Source organism: Antedon mediterranea, chromosome 4 (assembly GCF_964355755.1).
Source record: "Antedon mediterranea chromosome 4, ecAntMedi1.1, whole genome shotgun sequence".
Taxonomy (NCBI): domain Eukaryota; kingdom Metazoa; phylum Echinodermata; class Crinoidea; order Comatulida; family Antedonidae; genus Antedon; species Antedon mediterranea.
In genome coordinates, this window is record NC_092673.1 from 2,681,603 (window position 1) to 2,707,693 (window position 26,091).

The window sequence follows — 26,091 nt, forward strand, 5'->3', positions numbered from 1 at the left end:
AATATCCAAGGCACGTAAAATTAAATAATTCAAATGCAAATAAAAGCAACTATTTAATAAAAAGCATAATTAAAATATAATTAATCCAATGCTATATTTTAGACTATACAAAAGTATACTACATGTATTTGTAGTTAATATATAATTATTAACTTTGTTATTGTTCATTTAAATGTAAAGAAAAGCAAGCATAAAAGCAAAAGGAATATTACAATATAAGACTCTGTCTACACCACCAAACTAGCTTGACAAAAAGAAGTGTGATGTGCCCAAATATGGTAGTGATATGCTTAAATATGGTAGTGATATGACATCATCATGTCCATATATGGGTACATCACATTTTTTTTGTTACATAAAGCGTGGTTCCCACTAGCGACGCAACACAAGGACGTAACGCAACGCAAGTGAATTGACCAATCACAAGCGATGGCTTATTCGCTTCTGATTGCTAACTGTCTATAACTTCGCTTGTCATTGGTTAAAACGCTTGCTTCGCGTTAACGTCCTTGGTTCTAGTGGGAACCAAGCTTTAGGTTTGATAGTGTAGACAGAGCTTTAGAATTACAAACATTATTTGAGGTCCTTATTTGATTAGGGCACTTATTCAACTACAGAACTTAATTACTTATTTGTATGGAGGCAGAGTGTGTAGTGAATAAATAGTACGCCATTGTGAAAACAAGCAGAAGCGTCTCATTTTTTTATTTGTAAGAATGATTTAGTAGAAGAATACTAATATTATTTAAAGGCCAGGTGCGGGCAAAAAATTTCTATTGATCATACATTCCAATAATTATCGATCTATAGTTTCCCCTATGTTTCATAATTTTTGGGATTTTATTTGTGTTACACGAGCTTGTTGAAAATAAGCACTTTCTTATCAGTGGGGGGATAGTTCAAATTACACAGTAAAATCTCTATTCTTTTGTACACAAATTTTGTAAATAGAGGGGCATTTTAAAAAGCTACGAAAAATAAACAGTGTGGTAAAAAATTTTATCAGATGACTAAGTATAGGTAATATAACTTAAACATTACATTTCTGGAATTTTTATTCAACTTCAAATTTTTATTTTCATGCTATAGCAAAAATTATCCACCGTATATCCACCATCTTTTTTCACCTTCTAGGGAGTCACAAGACATGTTATTACATTAGGTTAACTAAGTGAGTGAGTCATATGGCCGAGCGGTTAAGGCAGGGGCGCCGTTTACCGTACCTAAAGAGCCAACAACAACATCGGCAAGGGTTCGAGGCCGACTCGCTCCTAGTTCTGGTGGTGGAACAAGTCTTCTCGGATAAGGACTATAAACCGTAGGTCCAGTGTACACAGTTATAACCTGTGTGTACTTTAAAGAAACCCAGTTCATTATTCGAAAAAGAGTAGGGGGTTACCACGGTGAACTGGTTCACACAATAGCCCCTGTATCAGGGGGATTACCACCTATCTGATAGGACAGTGATTAATTCACTATTGGTAATCCTTGGCCACATTGCCTAAAGACATAAAATAAAATAAAAAAATAAATAAATAACTACCTAACTACTGAAAAAAGGTCTTCCTGGTTTTTATGGAAGAATTTTGCAAAATTTTGTATTTGGCCATATTAAATATTATATTTAAAATTCATGCCTGTACCTGAGCTTTAATATTGGTACATTATCTAATTTTTAAAATTACTAATAGAAATTATTTGATATAACAATAAAATGTATTGTTCTATATGAAAACCAAAATCTGTAGCATGATTTATGTTAAAACATACATACATATTAACACATCATCAATTTCACATAAATAATTTATAAAAACCCTAGCCCCTAAAAAGGTTTTCTTAAAAAAAAACACACCAAAAACAGATTTTATACCTCAAATATTTACAAAGATGCATTAAAAATGGGAAATTAATAATTAATCAAGGCCTCATTATACAAACTATCTTATTTACAAATATTTATATCCATGAATGAATAATACAGTAGAACCTCTATTAGAGGGACACCTTTAGGACCCAACAAATTGTCTCCTCAATAGGAGTGTCTCCTTAATAGGAATTGACTGTAGTGTTAAAACATATATTACCCCTTGTTTTTCTCCGAAAAAGAAAGTTTTCCCTTTGGTAGAGGTGTCCACTGATAAGGAGCTGACCAAGGTGTTTAAACCAGCATTTCAGCTTGTTTGTTTTAGTAGGGCTGTCCCCAGAATAGGGGTCTCCCAAAGGAGGTGACCGAGGTGTTAAAACAAAGCATTTCAGCTTGTTTGTTTTAGTAGGGCTGTCCCCAGAATAGGGGTCTCCCAAAGGAGGTGACCGAGGTGTTAAAACAAAGCATTTCAGCTTGTTTGTTTTAGTAGGGCTGTCCCCAGAATAGGGGTCTCCCAAAGGAGGTGACCGAGGTGTTAAAACAAAGCATTTCAGCTTGTTTGTTTTAGTAGGGCTGTCCCCAGAATAGGGGTCTCCAAAGGAGGTGTTATACTGTATAAGAATGTATTTACTGTGATGTTTTAAATATAAGCATGTTTCCCTTAAGCTCTGTCTACACTATCAAACTTTATGTGACAAAAAAATGTGATGTGCCATATAAAAAACATGATGATGTCATATCACTACCATATTTGACCATATCACTACCATATTTGGTCATATTACACTTTTTTGAGTAGTTTGATAGTGTGGACAGAGCTTTAGCCTTAGTTTGAATGGTGAAATACGGCCACTGGGATCATATGGTACTTAAAAAAAAAAGGTGTATTTCACCAAAGTACAGTATTTAAAAAAAAATCACATTCTTAACGTTTCCTCAACTTCATCATCATAACGTGGTTCTTCCATATGTCATACAAAGTGTATGATCTCGTATATCTCCCCAGCCACCGTTAGCTTTTGGTTCCCTGCTGCGGATTGGTCTTGTCTTTGGTGTCAGCTGTAAGCTGGACGGGAATAAGAACTCGCTGTTTGTCGTCAATATACCGTTGATTTTCTTTACTAAATCATCGGCATTGCACTTGCCCTTGTGGTGTATACCACTGAAAAATAAAACAAGGATTGAAAACATTATTAAGAGCAGACGACAATACAAATATGATGCTAAATTTGTCAATGTGAAACCATAAACTTAAGATCCTAGCTGAACAAAGTTATAACTACATGTGAATGTATATATTCAGCTCCTCAGTTTAAAATGGAAACCAGGTAAGGCATTGACAAAAAAGTGTGATGTGCTCAAATATGATAGTGATATGCACAAATATGGTAGTGATATGACATCATCATGTCCATATATGGGCACATCACATTTTGTTGTCATATAAAGTTGGATAGTGTAGACAGAGCTTTAAAGTACTGTTTTGTATCTTTCCCACCCACCCATTGCTTTTTGGCCTCAGATGTCTAAAGCTAGTGCCCTGTGATGATAATGAATATACATATATATTGATGCAGATAACAGTATTATTATAACTTTGACAATGATGTAATACTGCTGATGATGTAATACTGCTGATGATGTAAAAAAAGAGGCAATTCTAAACCAAAATTGAAAGTAAATAGTGTTTAGTTCTAAACAACATTATAGAAAGTAATTCTGTGGTAAAAACCAGCGCAGAGGGAAATCCTAATGTTCATTTTAGGTATGAAACCTGTTTCTATTTTTGTACATTTACAAAACAAGAAGAAAATATGACATCAAGTTTCTATTATGGTAAAACAAAACTCTAAGGGTAACTTAGTAAAATAACTAAATAAAATATGATTGAAAAATGTTTTTTAATATTTTGTTTTTTTTATATTGTAAAATGTAAAAAATAAATTGGTTTATATGAAAAAAAGAACAAATGAAATACAATACCATTCTCCTATGTGGAATATCCTAGGTGACTTAGGAACCATGACTCCAATAGATGGTTTGAGGCAGCCAGTACTTATATGTTGTAAAGTCCAGTCCCAGTTGTAATCATCAAAACGACAAAATTCCTAAAAAACAACAAACAAATGGATATTGTATAAGATCAAGTTATGATTTGAGTATTTAATATTTAGTAAAGTATTCATTTTTTCCATTAAATTGCAATCCAGAATATAAAGAATAAGTAGCTCTGTCTCGACACTATCAAACTTTATGTGACAAAAAAAAATGTGATGTTCCATATATATCACTACCATATTTGGGAATGTCACACTTTTTTTCAAACTAGTTTGATAGTGTAGACAGAGCTCAAGTAGCTCTGTTTATCTCTGGTAATAAAAGATATCAATCAATATTCTATATAAACAGGAAAATTAACATACAATTATTAACCATATTATGAATATATTCTGGCCAGATGTTTACTTTACATATATCACAAATATGATTGATGATGAATACATTTAAAAAAAAATGCAAAATCGAATCAACAATAAATAGATAAGCATGCATTTGTTTTACATAAAACAAGAGAAATTAGACAGGTTTTCCTTCTAGAACTATAGGATAATCATTTATGCTGTCTTTGATAACAAGTTTTTTTTTTAAACCCAATCAAATGACGACATAATAAAAACAATAAAACCGTTTTTTGTCACGATATTATTGCTTTTATCAATCATGACGTCATTTGATTGGAAGTGTGAAAATATAATTTTCATCAAAGAAAGCATAGATGGTTATCCTATAGTTATAGGATGAAAACTTGTTAGATTTCTTTTGTTTTATGTATGAAAAACGCATCTTTTTATCGTCGATTGTTATTGTCCTAGTGTAAATGGACCTTAAACTGCAGTAGATTCTGATTACCAAGAGAAAGAAAGAGAGAGTACTCTTACAGTGCATTGAGCATAACAATTATGCATGGTTTACAGTTTCACAAGGATACATTTAATCAAGCTTAGAACAATATTTATCTAACAAGACTGGTGTAAGATGCATTTATCTTTCCAGGGATTCTGATGTGCTTATATCATAATCTGATAATCAAATCATATTGCACGCGATAATATTAACAGGTGCATTAATTATATAGATTAAATATATGAATTAATATGATCAATCTAAAACGGCATTCAGCACAAATCTCATGTATATATTATAAAGTAAAGCTCTGTCTACACTATCAAACTAATTTGACAAAAAAAGTGTGATGTGCCCAAATATGGTAGTGACATGGTCAAATATGGTGGTAGTGATACGACATCATCATGTCCATATATGGGCACATCACATTTTTTTTGTCTCATCAAGGTAGACAGAGCTTAAGGCTGTTCGGTATTGAAAGAGTTGTATTGATATATATTTTTAATAATTAATACTGGTGATATTCCAATTTAAGGGAACCACTTGTGGGACAAACAGAATTAACTTTCCCTTTTTATTGGAAAAAAAAATGGAGACGAAGATGAGAATTATCTCTTGACATGTGTCCAACAATCATGAAATATGAACCTTAGGTTCTTCCTGTTAATATCATGTGTTGATACATAAAACAAGTTTAGTGTGCCCACCAGATCTACCTGATTTGATTTTGCCATGGTAGTGTTAAAGCAAATTAGTTGAACAGGAAAGTTTCCCCGTAATAGGGGGACGGGGTGGGGTTGGTTGTTCTAAGAGTGTGATACTGTTTTAATATGAAGTATCAGAAAATGAGGAGAAGTCAATCAAGTTAAATATTAATGAATACTTTATCTACGTATACATTATGTTACCTCAGCACATGGCTGAAGCCTCTGCCAGGTGGCTCTATCCATTGACATGCCCATGTTGTGTTTGGATGACTGCCAATTTAGAACATCAACCTAAAACAAAATGACATGATATCTAAGATTAAGCTTATGAAGAGATGCCACAAATGATTTGTTTAATCATTCGTCCATTCAACCACAGTAACTGACCAACCTCCCCAGATAACCACTTGTGCAGTGAGCTGGAGATGAGCTAGTTCCCAGCACCAGACATTGGTCTGGGTTAACAAAATCGTACATGGGTTGTTATGATTATAGCATAATATCCCAGAAAGTTGGAAAAGGAAACCTTTATCCATAACTACTAAACAAAAGTCTGAATGCTTAAAATCACCATGAAGTAACCCAATTTTGGTAATTTCCACCAGATGTTGTTAGACATTTTGAATAATATTATGAAAACGAATAACAATGGTGATATTATCAACTTAAAAAAATTAGAAAACGGCATAGAGCTATTCTGCTATCTTTGAAATTGTACAATTTACGTATTCATCTAGATACGATACGTAATATTGATCGTAACGATCAGGCTAATGAGTATGAAAGCTATTAGAAGAGACAGCAGTGAGATTAGTGATAAATGTTAGTGATGCAAACATGTAAGATTATCTCTCAGGTTTATTGACAGTTTATACTTGTAGTATCTTGTTTGTTTGATTTCTCAAGACGAGTGATATTTATGCGAATATTTTCATTACAACAACGAAGAAGAAATCGAGTAGTGTTAATGTAATAATGTTGACCAATCACATCTCAAGCCTCCTGTCTCCGGTTAACTATTATAGAATTTTATAGATATTATTTGGAGGCATATAAACACTTAGTTGGGGAGGGTCGAGGAATGAAGGTGGGAAATTATAATGGTAAGCCTGTCTTGGAATACTGTACCATTTCCATCATACTACTACTACCATTCATAATACCTTATTAGCTCTGTCTCTATAGCGAGGACTTTTATCATACGTTCCAATAGTAAGAATATCACACTCTGGGCAATTACTGTAAAATAATATATAAAATATTCAGTTAATTTTTAATAATCTATTAACTGTCAACATTAATATTCAAACAGTGTGGTTAAATGCATATTATATTACAGCAGAAACTACTAAATACACTGCATAAAATATTGTTATAAAACTGTATTTGACTCATTTTGAGGTGTAATGCCATTTTAAAAAATAATTTAATTGTCATGCTATACAGTTGTTAGACAAAATATGATTGGAAATTCTTCTTTGTGGAAAATATATTTAATATTTTTAATAAAGCCAGAATTTTCATCATACTTGAGTATGACAATTGACATGTTCCACTTAAAACCATCACTAGATTTACTTCAACGTTAATATACAATTTATTATAGTAATTTAGTAGTAATTTCTAATAATTACCACAAAGATTATTAATATTATAGAATGTAATAGGGCCTAATATACAGAAATAGCTTTAAATGTTGAAATTTCCATAACAATTATTACTGTAGATAAAACATATACAGCATATAGTTTCTATGAACAATGCAATCGATAGAATTTTGTGAGGGCAGAATATAAATGAAGCACAGCGTGGACAAAACGCGTTGACGATTGTATTGTTTACACTTGGGTTGGGTTCAGTATGCCTGTATAGGTTTGTACAGTTCAAATATAATACCGTAACAAAGCATTCAATACTTTGTACATTATTTAGATCTATTTGTACTTTTATGACCAATATTATTGAAGCGAACATATTTGCTTTACGCCAGCATCTTAAATAATTGCTATTGATTAGTTTGCTGTTTTCCTTTCACAGGAAAAAAATGAAATAAAATATTAAAAATATTGAAGTATATTGAAAAAATATAATAATGTGTTTTTACATTAACTAATATACTGTAAAAATAACCAGGAAAGTAGTGAAGCTGTAGCTTGGTTGTTAACATGCTTGCCTTCAAATCCCAGGGTACAGGGTTCAATTTTGTTGTAAGTAACTCACAACTCTTTCAATTTCACTCCCTAAACCTCAAATGAGACTTAGTTTATAAGCACGATAAATTACAAAATAGTTTATCCATCCATTCTAGCGAGTTAGTTGCTGTAGGATACGTTTGCAATAAAAAAAAAGGGGCAGGAAGACTATTACTACAGTTTTACAATGATATTTTGAGACTGATGTACCTTTGTTTAATTTCATACATTTGTTGAAGGACTGGTAAAAAATCCGGCGACACATAGTGGTCTTCCTCCAGTAATAAAACAGGACCTGTGTGGTTGTGTATACTTCTAATACCAGTGAATACATGTTGAAGCTGTAGGGAAAATAATTACAAACAATGTATTGTAAAATCACTATAATTTATGTTGATATAAAGTTTGCGATACACCACATATTGATAGAAATTAATAAATGTTGAATACAATGCCTTTTTTAAATTACAGTGATATATTGTTTGAAGGTTTGCATGGCGAAATCAAATGTTGATATAAAGTTTGCAGTACACCACATATATTAGTTCTGAAAAGAACTGGTGAGTTTCTCGACGTTTCAATCAATATGCTTTGATCATCCTCAGGAGTGAGAAACTCAACAGTTCTTTTCAGAACTAATATACGTGGTGTACCGCAAACTTTATATCAACATTTGATTTCACCATGCAAACCTTCAAACAATTTATCATTGTAATTTAAAAAAGGCATTGTATTCAACATTTATTAAAATCTATCAATGGTAAACAATAAAATAAAAAATGGGAATATACAATAATTAAACAATACAACAATTACCATTAATAGAGGATCTTTTTTTCAATTCAATTAACATTGATTTCTTCCTTGAAGAAAATGAGGTAAACATAATAAATTCCAGTAAAATTTATAACAAGGCAATTGATGATAACAAAAAGTATACATATCAATAAGAAGAAGTAGGCAGTGCCCAAGAATATAGAAATCTTGTGGCAGGCCAGCCTATTTACAGACACAGGTAAAGCGGACTAAAATTCAAGAAAATAGGATTCAAATTACAGGACGTATGGACAGGGACATAACAAGACAGCAAAAGGAGGAAAAAATAACAACGATCAACAGAAAGACAGCTAAATTCAAAATCTTGCAAGATTAAAGATACTATGAAGAAAAATTGCACATGAAGAATAATGTTGAAAGATCTAGAGGGATTTTGTAAAAACATAGCACGAGTTTATTGTTATCCATTTACGAGCTGCTGACCAAGTATTAAAGTAGGTTTCCATTTTTTTTATCTTGTTGATGAGTCATCAACTGGTTGGCTTTATGCACTACTCATTCCATAGGAGTAATATGTTTCTAAAGTATGTGATTTCTATTAACGACAGTCTTACAAATATTCAGTCAGTTGATTCATGACTTGTAGGCCTAAGGTAAACAAAGCCACGTAGGAGGTATACCAGGAGTTATACCCAAAATCAAAAGAGAAAACAAAACCTTAGTCAGCAAACGATTTAGATTTGCTTTGTTTTATTTTTTTTAATGGTTAAGGATAATAGGCAATTTGCGCAAACAGATTATGCACTCGTTCCACTTACAACAATGTGCTCTGTCTCCACTATCAAACTAGTTGACAAAAAGTGTATGTGCCAAAATATGGTAGTGATATGACATCATCATGTCCATGGGCACATCACATTATTTTGTCACAAAAAAATTGATAGTGTAGACAGAGCTTTACAGTATTATGTGCTCATGTGATCTTGTTCTATGTTGTTAACCCTGATAACTCTGATGTACCTCAGTAGCTGTATTCACCAATCACACTCAATACATATTTAAGTATTTCCCTAAAATTGTATTCACTTTATAAGATTTTAGGGTGTTTCCCTTAGCCTAAGCGTGAATTGTGAATACATCCACATGTTTCTGAGGGACTGTACTGTACATCCTTTAAGTTTAAATTGCGAGTCTAATCGGAGTCTACAGTATTAACTGCATATAGTCTTTTTAAATGCAAAAAAATACACTTGGTTTAATTTCTGATATCGCTCGTCTATACTTTTTCTTTAATTTTAAACCTTGTAACTGGACCATTTTGAAAAGCAGTTTAACTGAAAATGCAATCCAGTCAAAAGAAAGAATAAATAAAAAAATAAATAATAAGTCTGAAACATGGAGGTTAGATAGTCATTTTCTTAACACATTTTTAAATATTAAAAAAAAAATGTGGATGATGGTCACAATAAGTTAACACTATTAAGGTCGGTTGTAACTCGGATATGATTTGAATCAAACTTAACTCTGTTCCTTGTCTCAGTACATGTGTGAACACAATAGGTATTATATATTAAATAAGTTATGTGATACTTTATATGTAAACAATTATCTCTCACCCTATGAACATCACTATGCACATTTGTTTCTTTAAACAACTTTTGTTGAGACATCTCTAGGCCCCAAATTAAAAATTCCCTGAAATTCCTCTAGTGATTTTCAACACTAATTGTTATAGAATTTTTCTAATTATTTTTTACCGTGGTATTCATGTGGAAAGAGAATTTAATACAAAACTAATTACGTACTAATTGAATATTGAATATATGTCCCATCACTACCCATCTGAAACAATTTTCCCCAATTGATTTCTACAGTATACAGATATCTTGTCAATTGCAAATCACTGTCTCCTTTACGTCGATATTTGTTCACTTTCCTTTGAGCGGAATGTATGCAATTTCAATTAGATCTCCAATCCATTATAAAAAAGTTGATTAAGTCATTTTCAATGTTATTTGTAGTATTCATTATTCAATGACGAATCTATCGTTAATTCGGATTATTTCTAATTTCATTATAAAACTACCAACTGTAAAGCTCTGTCTACACTACTTTGAAAGAAAGTATGTCCAAATATGGTAGTGATGTGCCCAAATATGGTAGTGATATGGCCAAATATGGTAGTGATATGGCCAAATATGGTAGTGATATGACATCACCATGTCTATATTATGAGCACATCACATTGTTTTGTCACATAAAATTTGATAGACAAAGCTTAAGTAAAGATATGAATGCTAATTCAATAGCAAATCTTCTATATTAGTTGAAATGAACTGTGAATATAGGGCAGCAAGCCAACCCAATGGGGTCCAATTTTGAGAAAGTTTCCTGATATCATCTTACAGTTATTATATGACATCAGGCATCTTCTTCTTGGTTCTCCATGCTCAGAGTGAAGTCTTTTCTAGTCTCCTCTCAAAATCTCAAAAATAAAATATTTAATTTTTTGAAAAGCAGTACAGTAACATATACTGAAAATGCAATCCAGTCAAAAGAAAGTATAAATAAATAAATAATATTTAGAGAACAAAATAAAATATTTAATTTTTTGAAAAGCAGTACTACTAGTACTACATTACTGAAAATGCAATCCAGTCAAAAGAAAAAATAAATAATATTTGAAGAATATTACAGTAGTATAGTGTTTAATATATGATTCACATTGTACATGCTGCAAGGGCTTTGATGATTTACCCACAATATCTATTGCGAAAAAATCTCCTTTGACAGTGAAAATGTCATCTATCAAAACAGTACTTTTAATTATAGACGCTTAATTAGTTAATACTTCTTTCTTAATTAAAGCATTCCTTTCTTAACTCATAGGTTTCTCTCCTAAATCATAGGTTTCTTTCTTGTTCACATGTGCAATTAAGGATATTGATAATCCATATTCTCTAATAAAGTAATATTTCCTTCAAGAATGATTTCAATTTACCTGCCTTAACAAAATGCAGAAACAAGGTAAAAAGATGTATATTATTACCGGTTATGAAGATTCACGTTAAGAGTAACTTAAAGAGCCAGGGGCAACAGGATATGATATTATACTAGGCATATCATTAATTTAAATCAATATTAATACAGACTGAATATAACCCTTTCAGTACTACAGTACAAGGTAATAATAACTAATAATAATAATAAGGCTATCCCATGAAGAAGAACAACTAACTTAGTTAGACCAAAATGTGGGTTGTTTTATTAGAAACTTTATTTGTCTTCGAAAAATAAAAAACAGAGAAATGTTGGGGTTGTCAATATCATTGTCAGAAAATCTGATTAAAACGATACATACATAAACTAAAACTGGATGTTAGTCGAGGAGTGTACTTACTGTCTGTCATACCAGAGGATGTTGGTTTATAACTGGGAAAGAAGTTGGTTTATAAAGCTTGGTTCCCACTAGAACGTAATGCAAGGGCGTTAGGAATCACAAGCAAATAAGCCATCGCTTGTGATTGGTCAATTCACTTGCGTTGCATTACGTCCTTGTGTTGCGTCGCTAGTGGGAACCACGCTTAACTGGGAAAGAAGTGCTGGGGAGAGGAGGGGGGAGAGGGAGAAGAGGAGTAAATTTGTATATTCTATTCACAGACAGAATCAGATTTTATCAAAGAAATGTAGACAAGGCTGTAACCAAGAATGGATGTTGTTTTCCCCTTAGAACGAGGCACTGTATTATCCTGTATAATGTAATAAAAGCATTTACTATAAAAATTATTAATATCTCTATTAAAATATGAAATTATTCTATTCAATAAGAAAACGAAACATCATACGTTTTATATAGAATTGCATAAATAATCAGTTTTTCCTGAATTATTAAAGCTGCTATACATCATTTATACATGATATTATCACATTAATAACATTTTTTTAAGTTTGAAAAATAAATCCACTACTTCAACAGAACATGAATAAATTATTCAAAAATCTAATTTCATTCAGTTTATATTATTGCGATATTTTCATGACAAGGACAAAAATCTATTAATAACTATCTTGAATGAAGTACAACTTGTTATGTTAAAAATATGTATAAGTAATTTTATTACATAATTTCATTTAAAAATGTCAAAATAATGTTGCTAATCTAAATCAAATTCAGACATTTCTCTACTTGCGCTATTGAAATTGAATCTAGCTATAAATCAACTGACAAGTCGTTTGTGTCGGCATTTTTAAAATTTATTATTAGAAAGTGAGAATGTTATAGTTTCTATCTTTTAGGTGATTCTTCAAAATGTATCTTCAATCAGAGATTAGAATGTTTCTAGAAAAATGTAATGATTTTGCTTTATAGCCTGTACATGATGAATAAACAAGAAATATTTCTTAAGCTCCGTCTACACTATCAAACTAGTTTGACAAAAAAAATTGTGATATGGATAAATATCGTAGTGATATACCCAAATATGGTAGAGTTATGCCCAAATATGGTAGTGATATGACATCATCATGTCCGTATGGGCACATCATATTTCTTTGTCACATAAAGTTTGATAGTGTAGATAGAGCTTAAAAAATTATACAGATTTGTATAAAATTGTATGTGATTCAATGTGGAAATGACCATCTGAGTAATTGAAGGTTATGTCTTTGTGAATAAACACCTCAAATGAACCGGATGTACTGTATTTGACCACTTTTAACAAACAAGTACATTTCTACTAGCCAAAGATTAAATAATTTCAGTAAATTGTACTACAGGTGTATTTGAAGGCCACATTAACAACACCATATAAACCTGTATTCATGCCAATCTGCTCTGTCTACACTATCAAATATGGTAGTGACTATGCTTAAATATGGTAGTGATATGCCCAAATATGGTAATGATATAATGATGATAAATATGATAAAATGAAATAAAATAAAATATAAATATATTTGTGTAGTTATTGTTACGCGTTACCCTGGTGCAAGGACACAATAATACGGTTACTTACAATTATATTAATTAACAACGTTTACATTTCAAAATACAAAGCACAAAATGGACCTGTTCGTGCAGACAATTATTCCAAGAGGGTAGGGCAAAAATAAAAAAAGACCTCATACAGTTAGCAGAATCAATATCACAAATAAATGATAATGATGACAGGGATACTAAAAATACACAAAATAGTAACACAGGTTTAAAGAAAAATATGGTAATGCCTGCAGAAAGTTCTGAAAAGACATTAGTTGATTTACACTAATGACAACAAAATTGATTTATCATTTGTACTGACAGCATCTAAAATATGTTAATTGCATTCATCAGTGAACTAAATTAGTTTACATTTTAAATACAATTGAAAGAAAGACATTAGATAAATAATTGTTCTGTAGCTTTTGGCGAAAATACTTAAAAAATCAATACTTAATTACTATACTGTAGAATACGGACTCAATAATAATTTATTTAATATTGATTATTAAATAAATTTAATCAAGTCAATTATTGATTTATCATTCCTGTCAGTAAAGCCACAAATTAAAAATCTATTTATTCTATTTTTAAATATTTAAATTGGTTTTTTTTTCCAAATGAATTAGGTATGGAAACACATTGGGTATTTACCAGATGTTCACATACTGTACTGTAATATGTTTATGGGTGTATAATTATACTGATAATGTACTAATACAGGAATGAAAATTTGTATAGGAAGTTGGTCTGTACACGTGGCCTTAGAAAGGTCACTATTTCATTTTTTATTATGTTCTATTATCATTAAAATCAAGATTAAAACATTCTGTTTCATTAATTCCTCTAGGAATTCATCAAACCACCATTAAAACCGAAACAAATAAGAGACGCTGTCCTTTACAGTTACCACCAGGGTATTCAATAATCTTTAAACGTGCATAATAGCCCAAATGCTGTATTGAATTTTGATCAATTTCATATCCCTTGACGAAAGCACCGGTACTCACGATTTCCGGAACATATTTTTATGCAATTTGGTCAAATGAGAATTATGTGTAGCTATTTTGTAAATGAATCCATGAGCTAATGAATTCAAATACAAACCAAGCACCAAGCATAAAATAAATTTAACATATTTAAATGCTTCACAACAGAATGTCATAGTAAAAATAAGACCCGTTAGACAACAGTGCATTCTATATAGTGTATTGCATGAGTAAAGTTGAAGAGTGATTAAAAGTAGGGTACTGCAAACTTTCAAGAGGTCAAAACTAGTTTTTTAAATGTTATTATAAGTCTTGACATAAAGTGAAAAATCAACACACAACATAGCTTGATTTATCATTAAATCAATATAAAAAGGAAGTGGACAGACTGCTGGAAGGACAAACTAAATAACAATTTCCGGTAATTTATATCACATTAATTAAAGACCATTTTTACCGTGATTCACAGTGGTCTTAATAGACTTAATTAATACGACTGTAGCTACAATTATAACTGTTTTCATACCTTCCACCACCAATGATGTTTGGTCATCACAAACTGGACTTCACGATAATGTCCATATTTATCAGGATGGTCAGCATTATTGCACTTTAACTGTTTGGCTCTACAAGAAAAAATATGCATTTTTTAGAAAAAAAAAATTTTTAAAAATGTCAACAAAAAAATCATTTGCTGGCATTTTTTCCCAATGTTTAGATCATTAAAATTAAAATTATCCTAATCTTATTATTCCTTTTGGAAATTCATTGCTCGATTTACAAATATATAAAAATATGGAACAATACAAAAGGTAAACAATTACAAAAAAAAAGAAAACGCCACAAAACATGGGTAACAATGCAACAATAAACTTATTGCAAATCATCAGTTAAGCCGTGTCTACACTATCAAACTTTATGTGACAAAAAAATATAGATGATGTCATATCACTACCATATTTAAACATAGCACTACCATATATGGGCGCATCAAACTTTTTTGACACATAATGTTTGATAGTGTAGACAAGGCTTTACATTTAAAATTTTGATTGGTAATAAAAACTTCAAAATTGTGTTATTACGTACAAATACGGATTTGAAGATTTGAAAATCAGTTTCAGTATTAAAGCCATTGGGACAGGATGAATAGGAACAATTTAAATGTTGGTAACTATAGCAGGCAATACAGATCATATACCAGTTACTTTGTGGTACAGAAACGGGAAAGAAGATTGAAGATTGTTTTATTATCTTAGATAATTTAAAGGACAACTTTATCGAGAACCATATTTTGACAACGTATTTAGGATGTATGATTTCATATCAATTAAGATATTTACGATTTCGCTGACGGCTGTATGGTGCGAGACGAGATCTGAAATCTCACAATTGTTCTGAAATCCTATATGTATTCTAATACGTTGTCAAAATATGGTTCTTGGTAAATTTGTCTTTAAATGGATTGTGTAAAGGGAATAGATGATATGAAAGAATGCAACGCTTTAAGCAACATTACTATCTGCAATGATGTCAAAGGTACGTTTGTAGACAGACACTTGTAGTCTAGAATCTCTAACTGCAACATTGCTGTTTATTCTGTGTACAGTTTGCTTATGACGAGTGAGCCAATTAAGACAACTTTAAGCCAATTATGCGATGTTAAATGAATCTGTTTACAATTGGAATTGGACAAAATAAATTGTTATAGATTATCAATACCTGCGTGTCCAATGTTAATTGTATACAAACTATTTGGACAACTGGATAGTAGTAGACTGTAGCATTTAATCAATCTTAATTTAATAATTGATGTTTACACCATGTAGGAAAGATGGTTACTGTACACACAATACTCTATTAGCAAAACATTTAGGACTTAATGAGTGAAGAACGGACAGTGACAGGAAATAGTGGGCATTCTCATGGGTTTTCATAACATACTCAGGGAATATAAAGGGAATCAAAAAGGAAACGATTAAACCGAACCTACATTTCAAATTGAAAACAGTTTAAACACCCAACCTAATGTTTATTTTATGGCCTTAAGCTCTGTCTACACTATCAAACTTTCTGTGATAAAATGTGATGTGCCCATATACGGACATGATGTCATATCACTACCATATTTGGGCAAACCACACTGTTTTTGGTCAAACTAGTTTGATAGTGTAGAGAGCTTTAGAATTTAGTTCAATTTCACCTCGTACATGGAATTAAATTGAAGCCCCATTAAATTCTGTAGAATTTACATCCCAGACAAACTGTAGCATTATCAATTCATAGAGTTACAGACGACTTTCTTGATATTACAAAGTAAGTATTTATAAAAGCCTAAAGGCAAATGACACTGACTTTTCCTAATGGACCCATCTACTTAAGTTGAATCAATAGATTGAATGTTGCGTATCAAAAACATTGCACGGATCAGAGACAGGGATTTCAGCGCCATCTTTACCTATTTCCTATTTTTTACAATGCAAAACTAAAAAAGAACACATATTTTATTTTTTGTGAGGGGAATACCCATTGAGAAAAAAAATCATAAATTTATGACTACAGATGGTCGTAAATTTGCTTGTGTGTAAGCCTTTTGTTATATTTTTAATTAATGCAGAAAACCACACATACAGTAGATCAACATTCAGTTATTTTTGTATCAGGGAGAAAATGTGGAAAAACGTGAGAACAATATTTGGCCGGGCGACGAGTCTAAATATGGGAGTTTTCTGATCAATACAGGAGTCTTGGCATGTACGCGATTATTAATATTAGTTTACAGTTTTTGGTATTGACCCTATCAGCAGGGAGTTGTGAACCAGAGGTAATGTACGATATCAATAATGACTTTATGGCACAAATAAAGCCAAACACAGTTGATAATGGAATCTACAAACAAGTGCCTTACTGTAGTCAAGGGTATCTATAGTAACAGTATTATATTTATATACAGTTCATTAAATAGGTTGCTTAGTATTCAGATCCAGACATTGAATAAATAAATCTGTGTGGCTAGTGTCTCTTGGTGTCATCAACAGTACCGTAGGCAGGAAGACATATTTATGATCTTGAAATTGTTTACTGAATGTATCGAAGGCAGATGCTGCAAAAAACATAGCAGTAACACTGAAAATATACTTTCTTTTTAAAATACATTATCAGTATGAAGACACATTTATGATCTTGGAAATTGTTTACTGAATGTATCGAAGGCAGATGCTGCAAAAAACATAGCAGTAACACTGAAAATATACTTTCTTTTTAAAATACATTATCAGTATAAAGATAATAAACTTCAATTTCATGGTAAGAATTATAATAAACAAGACATTTTATGAGAGGTACAGCCAAAATGATACTGTAATGTTAAAAAAAAAAATTGAATTATTAATTTAAAATTATAAAATTTATTATAATTTAAAATACTGCATAAATAGCAGCACCTAATAACTAGTCCTTGTCATCCCATTTCTTTTATTATACACCTAAATCTTTTATGCCATTGTTCATAATGATTAAAAATAAAATGGCTGAGCAAGTAACATTATATTTTGACTGACATGATATCATCTGAATTTCTCTTCAATTTTGACACAGATCATTACATCCTAACTACATTGTATTAGCCTTTAGCAAAATGTAACAAACATTATATAAGATCAAATGTTACCCATTAGCTTCCATTTAGCTTCTAACAGAAAATGAAATAAAAACTATTCCAAGCGTTCGTAAAATTAAATCAAACCGAGACATTAAACTCTTAACTCTACAATATAATAATAATAAAATATTTATTTTAAAATGGATGCTTGTTCACAACAAAATGTGTTCTTCCACGAGGCTGTATGAAAGAAATAACTCTGCATTATAGTTGTACAGTAGTATAATAATTTAACACAAGCTAAATTATTATAATATTGAAAGACAGCTACAATCATGTAATGTGTGCAGTATGTTCATTTTACCACATACTGTGTATGGTAATCGTATACAATCAGCATTTAACATCATATTATATTTTCAATCTTCTATCAACTAAAGCCGAAGTTTTGTCATGTATCTGGACCATTCCATAGGCACCACCAGATAGACTTTCTTCATCAGTGCTTCTATTTAGGAATGGATGATGACTACTATTTGGCAAGTAGACAAAACCCATTGCTCATTTAGGATATTTTGACCAGAATAATGTAGAAATCATGAATCGCTTAATTCTGCATTTATTTCGAAAATCTTTTTATGCCATCAAATTCAAGTACAATAATAATAACATTTTAAAGGTAAAAAATACAACTTAGAGAGCTGAAGGGTCAAAGTTCAAATCCTGAATAGGTACGGTAGTAGCTTTAACCCTATTTTCAGTTTAGTGGGCCAGAGTAGCTGACCCAAATAAATTGCCAAACAGACAAAACCTAGTAATACCTGTAAGTATAAAAACGCAATAAAACATGTTGGGAATCAGAATTTAAAACTACAATGCTATGTTACTAGCTATGTATAACTACAATGCTATGTTACTAGCTATGTATAACTACAATGCTATGTTACTAGCTATGTATAACTACAATGATATGTTACTAGCTATGTATAACTACAATGCTATGTTACTAGCTATGTATAACTACAATGCTATGTTACTAGCTATGTATAACTACAATGCTATGTTACTAGCTATGTATAACTACAATGCTATGTAATACTAGCTATGTATAACTACAATGCTATGTTACTAGCTATGTATAACTACAATGCTATGTTACTAGCTATGTATAACTACAATGCTATGTTACTAGCTATGTATAACTACAATTTCAATCTATAATGAAAGAATAGAGGATATAAATTCATTTAAAATGATATAATATTAGCAATTAATATTATCCTGTTGTACACAGAAGCCTAATTGATTTGCAATAGACAAACAGGATAGATTTTAGATTAAGCATGGTGGTTTAATCATTTTTCCCTCAACTCATTGTAATATAATCAATAGTTAACAATAACAGAAGGTATAGCATGAATTATATGAATAAAACAGTACTTTAATTTAATCTTCTTTTTTCTCCTTTTCAGGGAATTTATTCAATAATGTATATTTTGAGGGGGACAATATATCTTTATGAGAAATTTAAAGAAAGAAAAAAAGGTTGCAGGGAGGTATTCCTGGTATATTGGCCATTGGCCCTAGTACAAGGTATCAAATCAAGGTATTAAATATTTTTCTTTAAAATAAAATAATATAAAGTAAATTTTCATATTTTTGTTTATTAATAAAATATAACAATTTGAGTCAAATATCATAGGGTTATAAATTTAATATTAATTATTAAATACATAAATACTGTCGAGTGAAACTAATATAATTTAATCTTGCTATAAAAACAGACACGGTACTATCAAGTATTTTATTAATATGTCAGTTTGGCTGTATGGTTTATAAAGTGTAGTTATTATTCAGCATGTGTCACAGCAAGTGTTAAAATCATACCCAGTTGTGTAACGAAGTTTCTCACGTTACCGACACTGAAAATCAGCTTGTTTTCTAAGGGTTTTAAATTTTAAAATCGAATCATTTTCAGCATGGATTTTTCTACCTGTGTAAATATTGCAAGCCTGTTTGTGTTAAACAATGCGATAATAAATTTGATACAAACTGATAATATTACTGCAAATCACCTTGTGAATTTATCTGATAAACATACTTGACTAAAATTACACATTGTAAATTGCATTAAGGTCAGATATTATGGAAAATATAATATTGTACAGTTAGAGTACAGTTTAAAATGTTATACAGTAATTTACATTACACATATTACATAAACCTGGTGTCGTGTTAATGGCTCTGACAAAAAAAGTGTGATGTGCCCAAATATTGTAGAGATATGCTTAAATATGGTAGTGATACGACATCATGATGTCCATATGGACACATCAAATGTTTTTATCACTTAAAGTTTGATAGTGTGTCAGACAGAGCTTTATGAGTTACTACAATAAGCACGAAATAGACTGTAGATTTTTTGTTGATGTCTGTTATAACCTAGCACCTACTGCCACACAAATGATGCTTGCTATCTATGCATGGGTTAGAAATTGGTCTTTGCCCTAATAAATCATAATTACATAGTACCATATTGTAGATTGTGCTGGGCGGAGTTGGTTGAGACAACTAGCCTAAATACTTAACTAACCCAATCTTCAACAAAGGTACAGTAGACCCAGAACTACTGTCTGTATACAAACTCATGTTATTCTATATCCAATTTCTAACCTTCAAACAATACTATTGTATAGTATTATAATTACCAGCAAGATAACTATACAGTCAACTCTCCCAATACCGGACTCTCTGAAAACCAGAAACTCTCCCAATACCAGACTTTTTTTGAGAACCAAAAGGTCCCAAATTTATATTTACCATTAAAAACACATTCTGAATACCAGACTTTCCGGAAAACCAGACTTATTTGGCCGGCCCAAAGGTGTCCGGTATTAAGAGAGTTGACTGTACATGAAATCAACTCCTGGATGAAACTAATCATTTATTGATCTCAATATTGGAAGAACTTCATTAATTTCAAATAAACACTGCAGCCAGACACAGATAGAAATTGCAATTTGTATGGAATTACCAAAACAAGGCTAATATAATACTGTTCTGGTTGTACATTCAAGCTATTTATCTACAGGCTATTCAGATTATTACTGTAGGTATACAGTATAGTACTAGTAGTTACAGTAATCTACTAAAGTACAATACAGTCCAAAATCCATTTTATTTATTACAACAGGGTCAAATTAAACAAAGCATAGGTTTAGGTACAAAAAGAAATTGCACCACAGGGATTAACAACAATATAACATATTAACATTTAAATGACTAGACCACTTCAGTTTTTAATTCTTCCATGGTAGGTGTATTTTACAATCTAAGTTCAACTTCGGGTCAAACACACACACAAACAAAACCTCATGATAGATTTTACACACATTAGCTAGAAGCAGCAGCAGCAACAACCACTCTAGACACAGATTGATTTATTAGTCTTTGTGGTGCTGCCAAAATGCTAGTATAAATAATTATACAATCCACACTTGCATAGATTAGTTTCATTAATTACTCTAGCTACTAGTACAGTCGCACAATATTATATTATACATATTTTTTTAAACTCATTCAGTCACACACACTCAGGCTGTGTTTATACAACACCCTAAATTTGAACACGTCTTTAATTTTTAGCGTGTTGCACGGGCCGAGGTCAACCCCACAAAAACCTTGCAGTTATACATTAAATCGTAATACCATGTTATACCGTACTGTAGTTCATAATTCTATTCTGGATTTGGACCAGTTGAAAACTTCTTATGCTTAATACAAAATAATGATTTCTCTATATTACCAGGCGTTTTGCATTTTAAGATTCCTAAACATCTGTCCGTGTCATTCACAAACTAATCATCTTCTTAAAAAAACAATTGTACTTTGTTTACATCATTAATGTCATAGTAAATCCAGATGTTTTAGGCCCTGTTCAGACCCATGGCGTTAGACCGTTTTAGCGTACGATGCTAAAAGAATGTGTGTCTGAACAGTTGGGGAATAGCGTACAACGCGTCGTACAACGGTTGTAGCGTTGTAGAGGAACGGTTGATAGTACCGTTTTAGCGTACGACGCTACTGTAAGTCAACGTTGTATCCAATCAGAACGTTTCCGGTTATCACGCGAAACAAGGTTTGACCTAGGCTGATGACATCTTGTATCGGCAATGTGTGAGAGATGGATTTCAACAACAAAAAGGCCAGAATAAATAAGGCCTAACTAGGCTATATACAACTGTTAAAAAACACTAGGCTACAAACTACATTTATCAACTGATTACCATTACGCATTATATTTTCTAACAATTGACTAAATAAATGCACCTTGTATTTAAACATAGTGACTACTACCCCCTTTTAGGCCTAGCTAAGAGCCATTCACGCATTTCATTCAAGCTAAAAACTAGCGTGGAATGGAACATCAAGTCACTCATACACAGTACAAGGCAGACTAGACTGGACAAGTTTAATGCTGAAAACCCCTAACTCCTAAAAAATTCAGTAAACAAACAAAGAGGCAAGCTGTCTCTTTTTTATTAGCAAGTTAAGGGTTATTTTCAACCGACTGAACTGGACTAATGAACCCCGGACTAATCACAATCAATTTTTTCCACCATGTGGTTATAAAACACAGTCATTCTCCATCTTCATTAGGAGGCCTGCTTTATTTACGTAACAACACTAGGCCTGGGGAAAATGTTTTTTTAATACAAAATAAAAACAATAGAAACAGAAATTTTGCTGTACTATATTTTTGTAAAATAAATGCAGAGGTATGTTTTATTTATGACAAATTTTGTCATAATTGTAGGGCTGAGATCTACGCCTATATACAGTGGAAATAATGATGAAAACATATGGGTATAAGAGCACATGAATATGCAACTAGAAACAACCTGAATGACGCACTTCCGTTGTAACGATAATCGTACGCTATGGGTCTGAACACCATTTTTTCTCTGCGGTTTGTAATGTGACCTTGCTAGTAACGTTATACGCTAAAACGGTCTAACGCTATGGGTCTGAACATAGCCTTAGTGATACAAATACTGTAGAAGTAAGCGAACTAAACCATCAAGGTCAAAATTAACAATAAAGAAAGCAAAACATTACAATAATTTGACAAAAAATAATGTACTGTACAACATTTCTCTAATCAACTACTTTCAATACAGAAAAAAAGATAAACAATGAAAAAAAAAAGGCCAAAAAAGTGGACAACTGTTGATTGTACCTTCTACTGTAAGTGGCATAACAACAGGGGAATAAGACAATTAGCAATTCTAATGTACCCTCCAACACTGGGTATTGTATTGGACCGCTGTGGGGCCTCTTGCTGGGATCCGTGGGTTTAGCCAGTGAGCGCTCATACTGTAGCCGTTATGCCACTGTATCTTCTCATATATATACAGTAGGCCTACAATAAAATATAATGGCAAACTTACTTCTTTTTATCCACATTCCGTGGGCAGTCATTAGGATCCACTCCTGGAAATTCTTTTTCATAAATTTGAAGTAAATAAGGATAGAAAATCTGCAATGTCTGAAAAAACAAAGACATTAAAAACATTATAACTCAAAATTTTGTATCAAGTTAATGCGTACAGTAAAATCTAGATTTGAGCTGAGATAGATAATTTTTTTGTGAGATGGCAAGATTAATTGCTGTAACATACAGTATAACTATAATTATTTAAAAAATAAAAACAATTTTAAAGTAAAAACAAATAGCATATATTTATACAGTAACTGTTTAGAATATTTTACAATTACATATTTTTGTACTGAATTAACCTTCAAATATCAACGTGTTTCATTTTTATTTTCTATAACATGATGTACAATATCCATGACAACCAATACTAAAAAGTATGCTTCTTTACAAACTAGTCTAATTAAACAGACAGCTACATGTAATAACAATATTTTTATTTTAGTAGTTTACAATGATAATATTACTATCTGAAGTACGGTAGATCATTGTTAAGCAACAACATGACTTTATAATACTTGGATATAAATAGCCTGTAAAGAATAGCTTGATCATTACATATAACACTAACAGCCAATACAAACAGCTTAAAATCAATAAAGCAAATAGTGGTGCTACTGTGTTTTATGTATACATAGCACTTATTTTCTCCCAGGCTTCTGTCTATAGATGCTGCACATTTTTATTATTGAATAGGCATTAGTAAAAACATGTGTAAAGGGTCTTTGACGGCGAATTGATGGCCAATGTTTCGTTTTCTCGAACTCCACGTGTCTATGGGCCAATCGATATGCATGTAGAAACGAAACATTGACGTTCGATTGGATTTGCCAGCGCCTGACCGTAAACGGTGTGAAAGACCCTTAAAACTCTAGGGAAAATGACTAACAGTAGGTTTTCAGGCGTTATTACTATTAATTAGAAATTAGAAATTAAAAAGCATTCTCGGAAAATATACTTATGCCCTTTTAGTAAAATTTTCACAATGTACGTAAACTTTTTACAGATTTATTAGTTATAATAGATCACACCATCACAACAGCTTGAGTTTGTTTACACTATCAAACTAGTTTGACAAAAAAAGTGTGATAGTGATATGCTTAAATATGGTAGTGATATGCTTGAATATGGTAGTGATATACATAAATATGGTAGTGATATGACATCCTCATATATTGGGCACATCACAATTTTTTTTGTCGCATAAAGTTTGATAACTGTGTAAATAGAGTTCACATCAAGATTTTTTATACATGATGTCATGCTGTATAAATCCAAAGGCAAATAACTGAAAAAATGACAATTCTGTGGGTATCAGTGGCTTGATCTCAATGGAGATACAAAATAAACGAAAAGCTAAATCAAAAAGATAAACTAAAACAGCCAGAAAAATTAGCAGAGATTTCGGGTAACACTAGCCCTTCATATATATATATAAGTATTAGTAAAAGCGCTTACCTGACAGAAATCAATCGTTTTAATCAATTCATTGATTTCTTCTGAATAAAAATCATGACTGAAGATAAGCAGGGTCTGACTTATATCCTTGGCGTTACGAAACGAATCAATTAAAAATCGTAAATATTCTAAGCGTTTATGAACCATGACGACTAGGACAGGTGCGTTTGGTGGTCTCGTCGGAAACTTGTCTAAATTCCTTATTTCTTGTATACGATTAATTTCTAAAATGGTCCGTTTTAATGTTTCTGCATTATTGGAAATGTTTTTTGAGTTTTCTAAATTCATTAAAGTTTTATTTATGTATATACTACTAATTTTATTATTATTTTTATGTGGAGTAGGAAATTTTACATTTGACGCTTTCTGCTGCCCTCCTGACAATGTCTTAATGTTTTCTTTTGGCGGAACGTATTTTATACTGTCTGATCGTTTTCCTTTGGAAAATTTGTTATCAGTTTCTGCATTTCCCGGTTGACTACTTGCAGAAAAATAAAATGAACATAATGTAATTCCTGCCAATAATAAAATAGTTTTTATTAGATAGCGTTTCCGCCGTAACACAGCCATCATCTTAACTCTTCCTCACAAACAGAATAAATTTTCCTGAAAGATAAAATTTATATTTTTAGGTGTGAAAAACACATTTTATTAAATATTATTGATGGAAGACATCTTGAATAAAATTGGTGGTTTTTGATAGTAGCAGAACATCCCTAGTCTGATGATAGCTTGTTGTATTTGCCTATTTGTAGTATGCCTTGGTAGTACTGAATACAGTGGCCGATCCATTCTTAACTAGTTACTGGCTTATCAGGCCTAGCTAGCCTAGCTAGGTAGGCCTTAGGCGGCATTCCCCGGGCCCAGAGAGAGTAATACTCAGTATTAGGCCTAGGCCAGGCTAGCCTACTCTAGAGGCTAGTCTATTATACATTTGTATTGTTTTAAACAAAATAATGACATTTTAACTACTTTGGCGACCAGTAATGACACTTACAATTCAAATGATACAGTAATATACATCGGAATTAGATACTATAATATATTAATACTCAAACTAGACCTAGGCCTAGGAGTGCATCCTCCATTCCAAGGCCAAAACCTTCTCCGGTGAAAAT

At 31.6% G+C, this 26,091-nt stretch overlaps 1 protein-coding gene across 1 annotated transcript; it reads right to left on the minus strand.

Annotated features, from left to right (window-relative positions):
* LOC140046228 (alpha-1,6-mannosyl-glycoprotein 2-beta-N-acetylglucosaminyltransferase-like) lies at window positions 1-26,084 on the minus strand. The gene is made up of 9 exons (XM_072090796.1): window positions 25,971-26,084; window positions 24,974-25,579; window positions 23,469-23,566; window positions 14,944-15,043; window positions 7,884-8,014; window positions 6,645-6,720; window positions 5,683-5,772; window positions 3,851-3,975; window positions 1-3,029 (listed from the first exon to the last, which is right to left on the minus strand). The coding sequence occupies exons 2-9, from the start codon at window positions 25,544-25,546 to the stop codon at window positions 2,816-2,818; spliced, it is 1,407 nt and encodes a 468-aa protein (XP_071946897.1). The 5' UTR covers window positions 25,547-25,579; window positions 25,971-26,084; the 3' UTR covers window positions 1-2,815.
* Window positions 26,085-26,091: the final 7 nt, after the last annotated feature.

Coding starts and splice junctions, on each gene's coding strand:
- LOC140046228 (XM_072090796.1), bottom strand. CDS start 25,546: ATGATGGCTGTGTTACGGCGGAAACGCTATCTAATAAAAACTATTTTA. Junction 8,015..14,943: donor AACATCATTGGTGGTGGAAG/GTATGAAAACAG, acceptor TTTTCCCTACAG/CTTCAACATGTATTCACTGG. Junction 6,721..7,883: donor ATGTATGAAATTAAACAAAG/GTACATCAGTCT, acceptor ATTATTTTACAG/TAATTGCCCAGAGTGTGATA.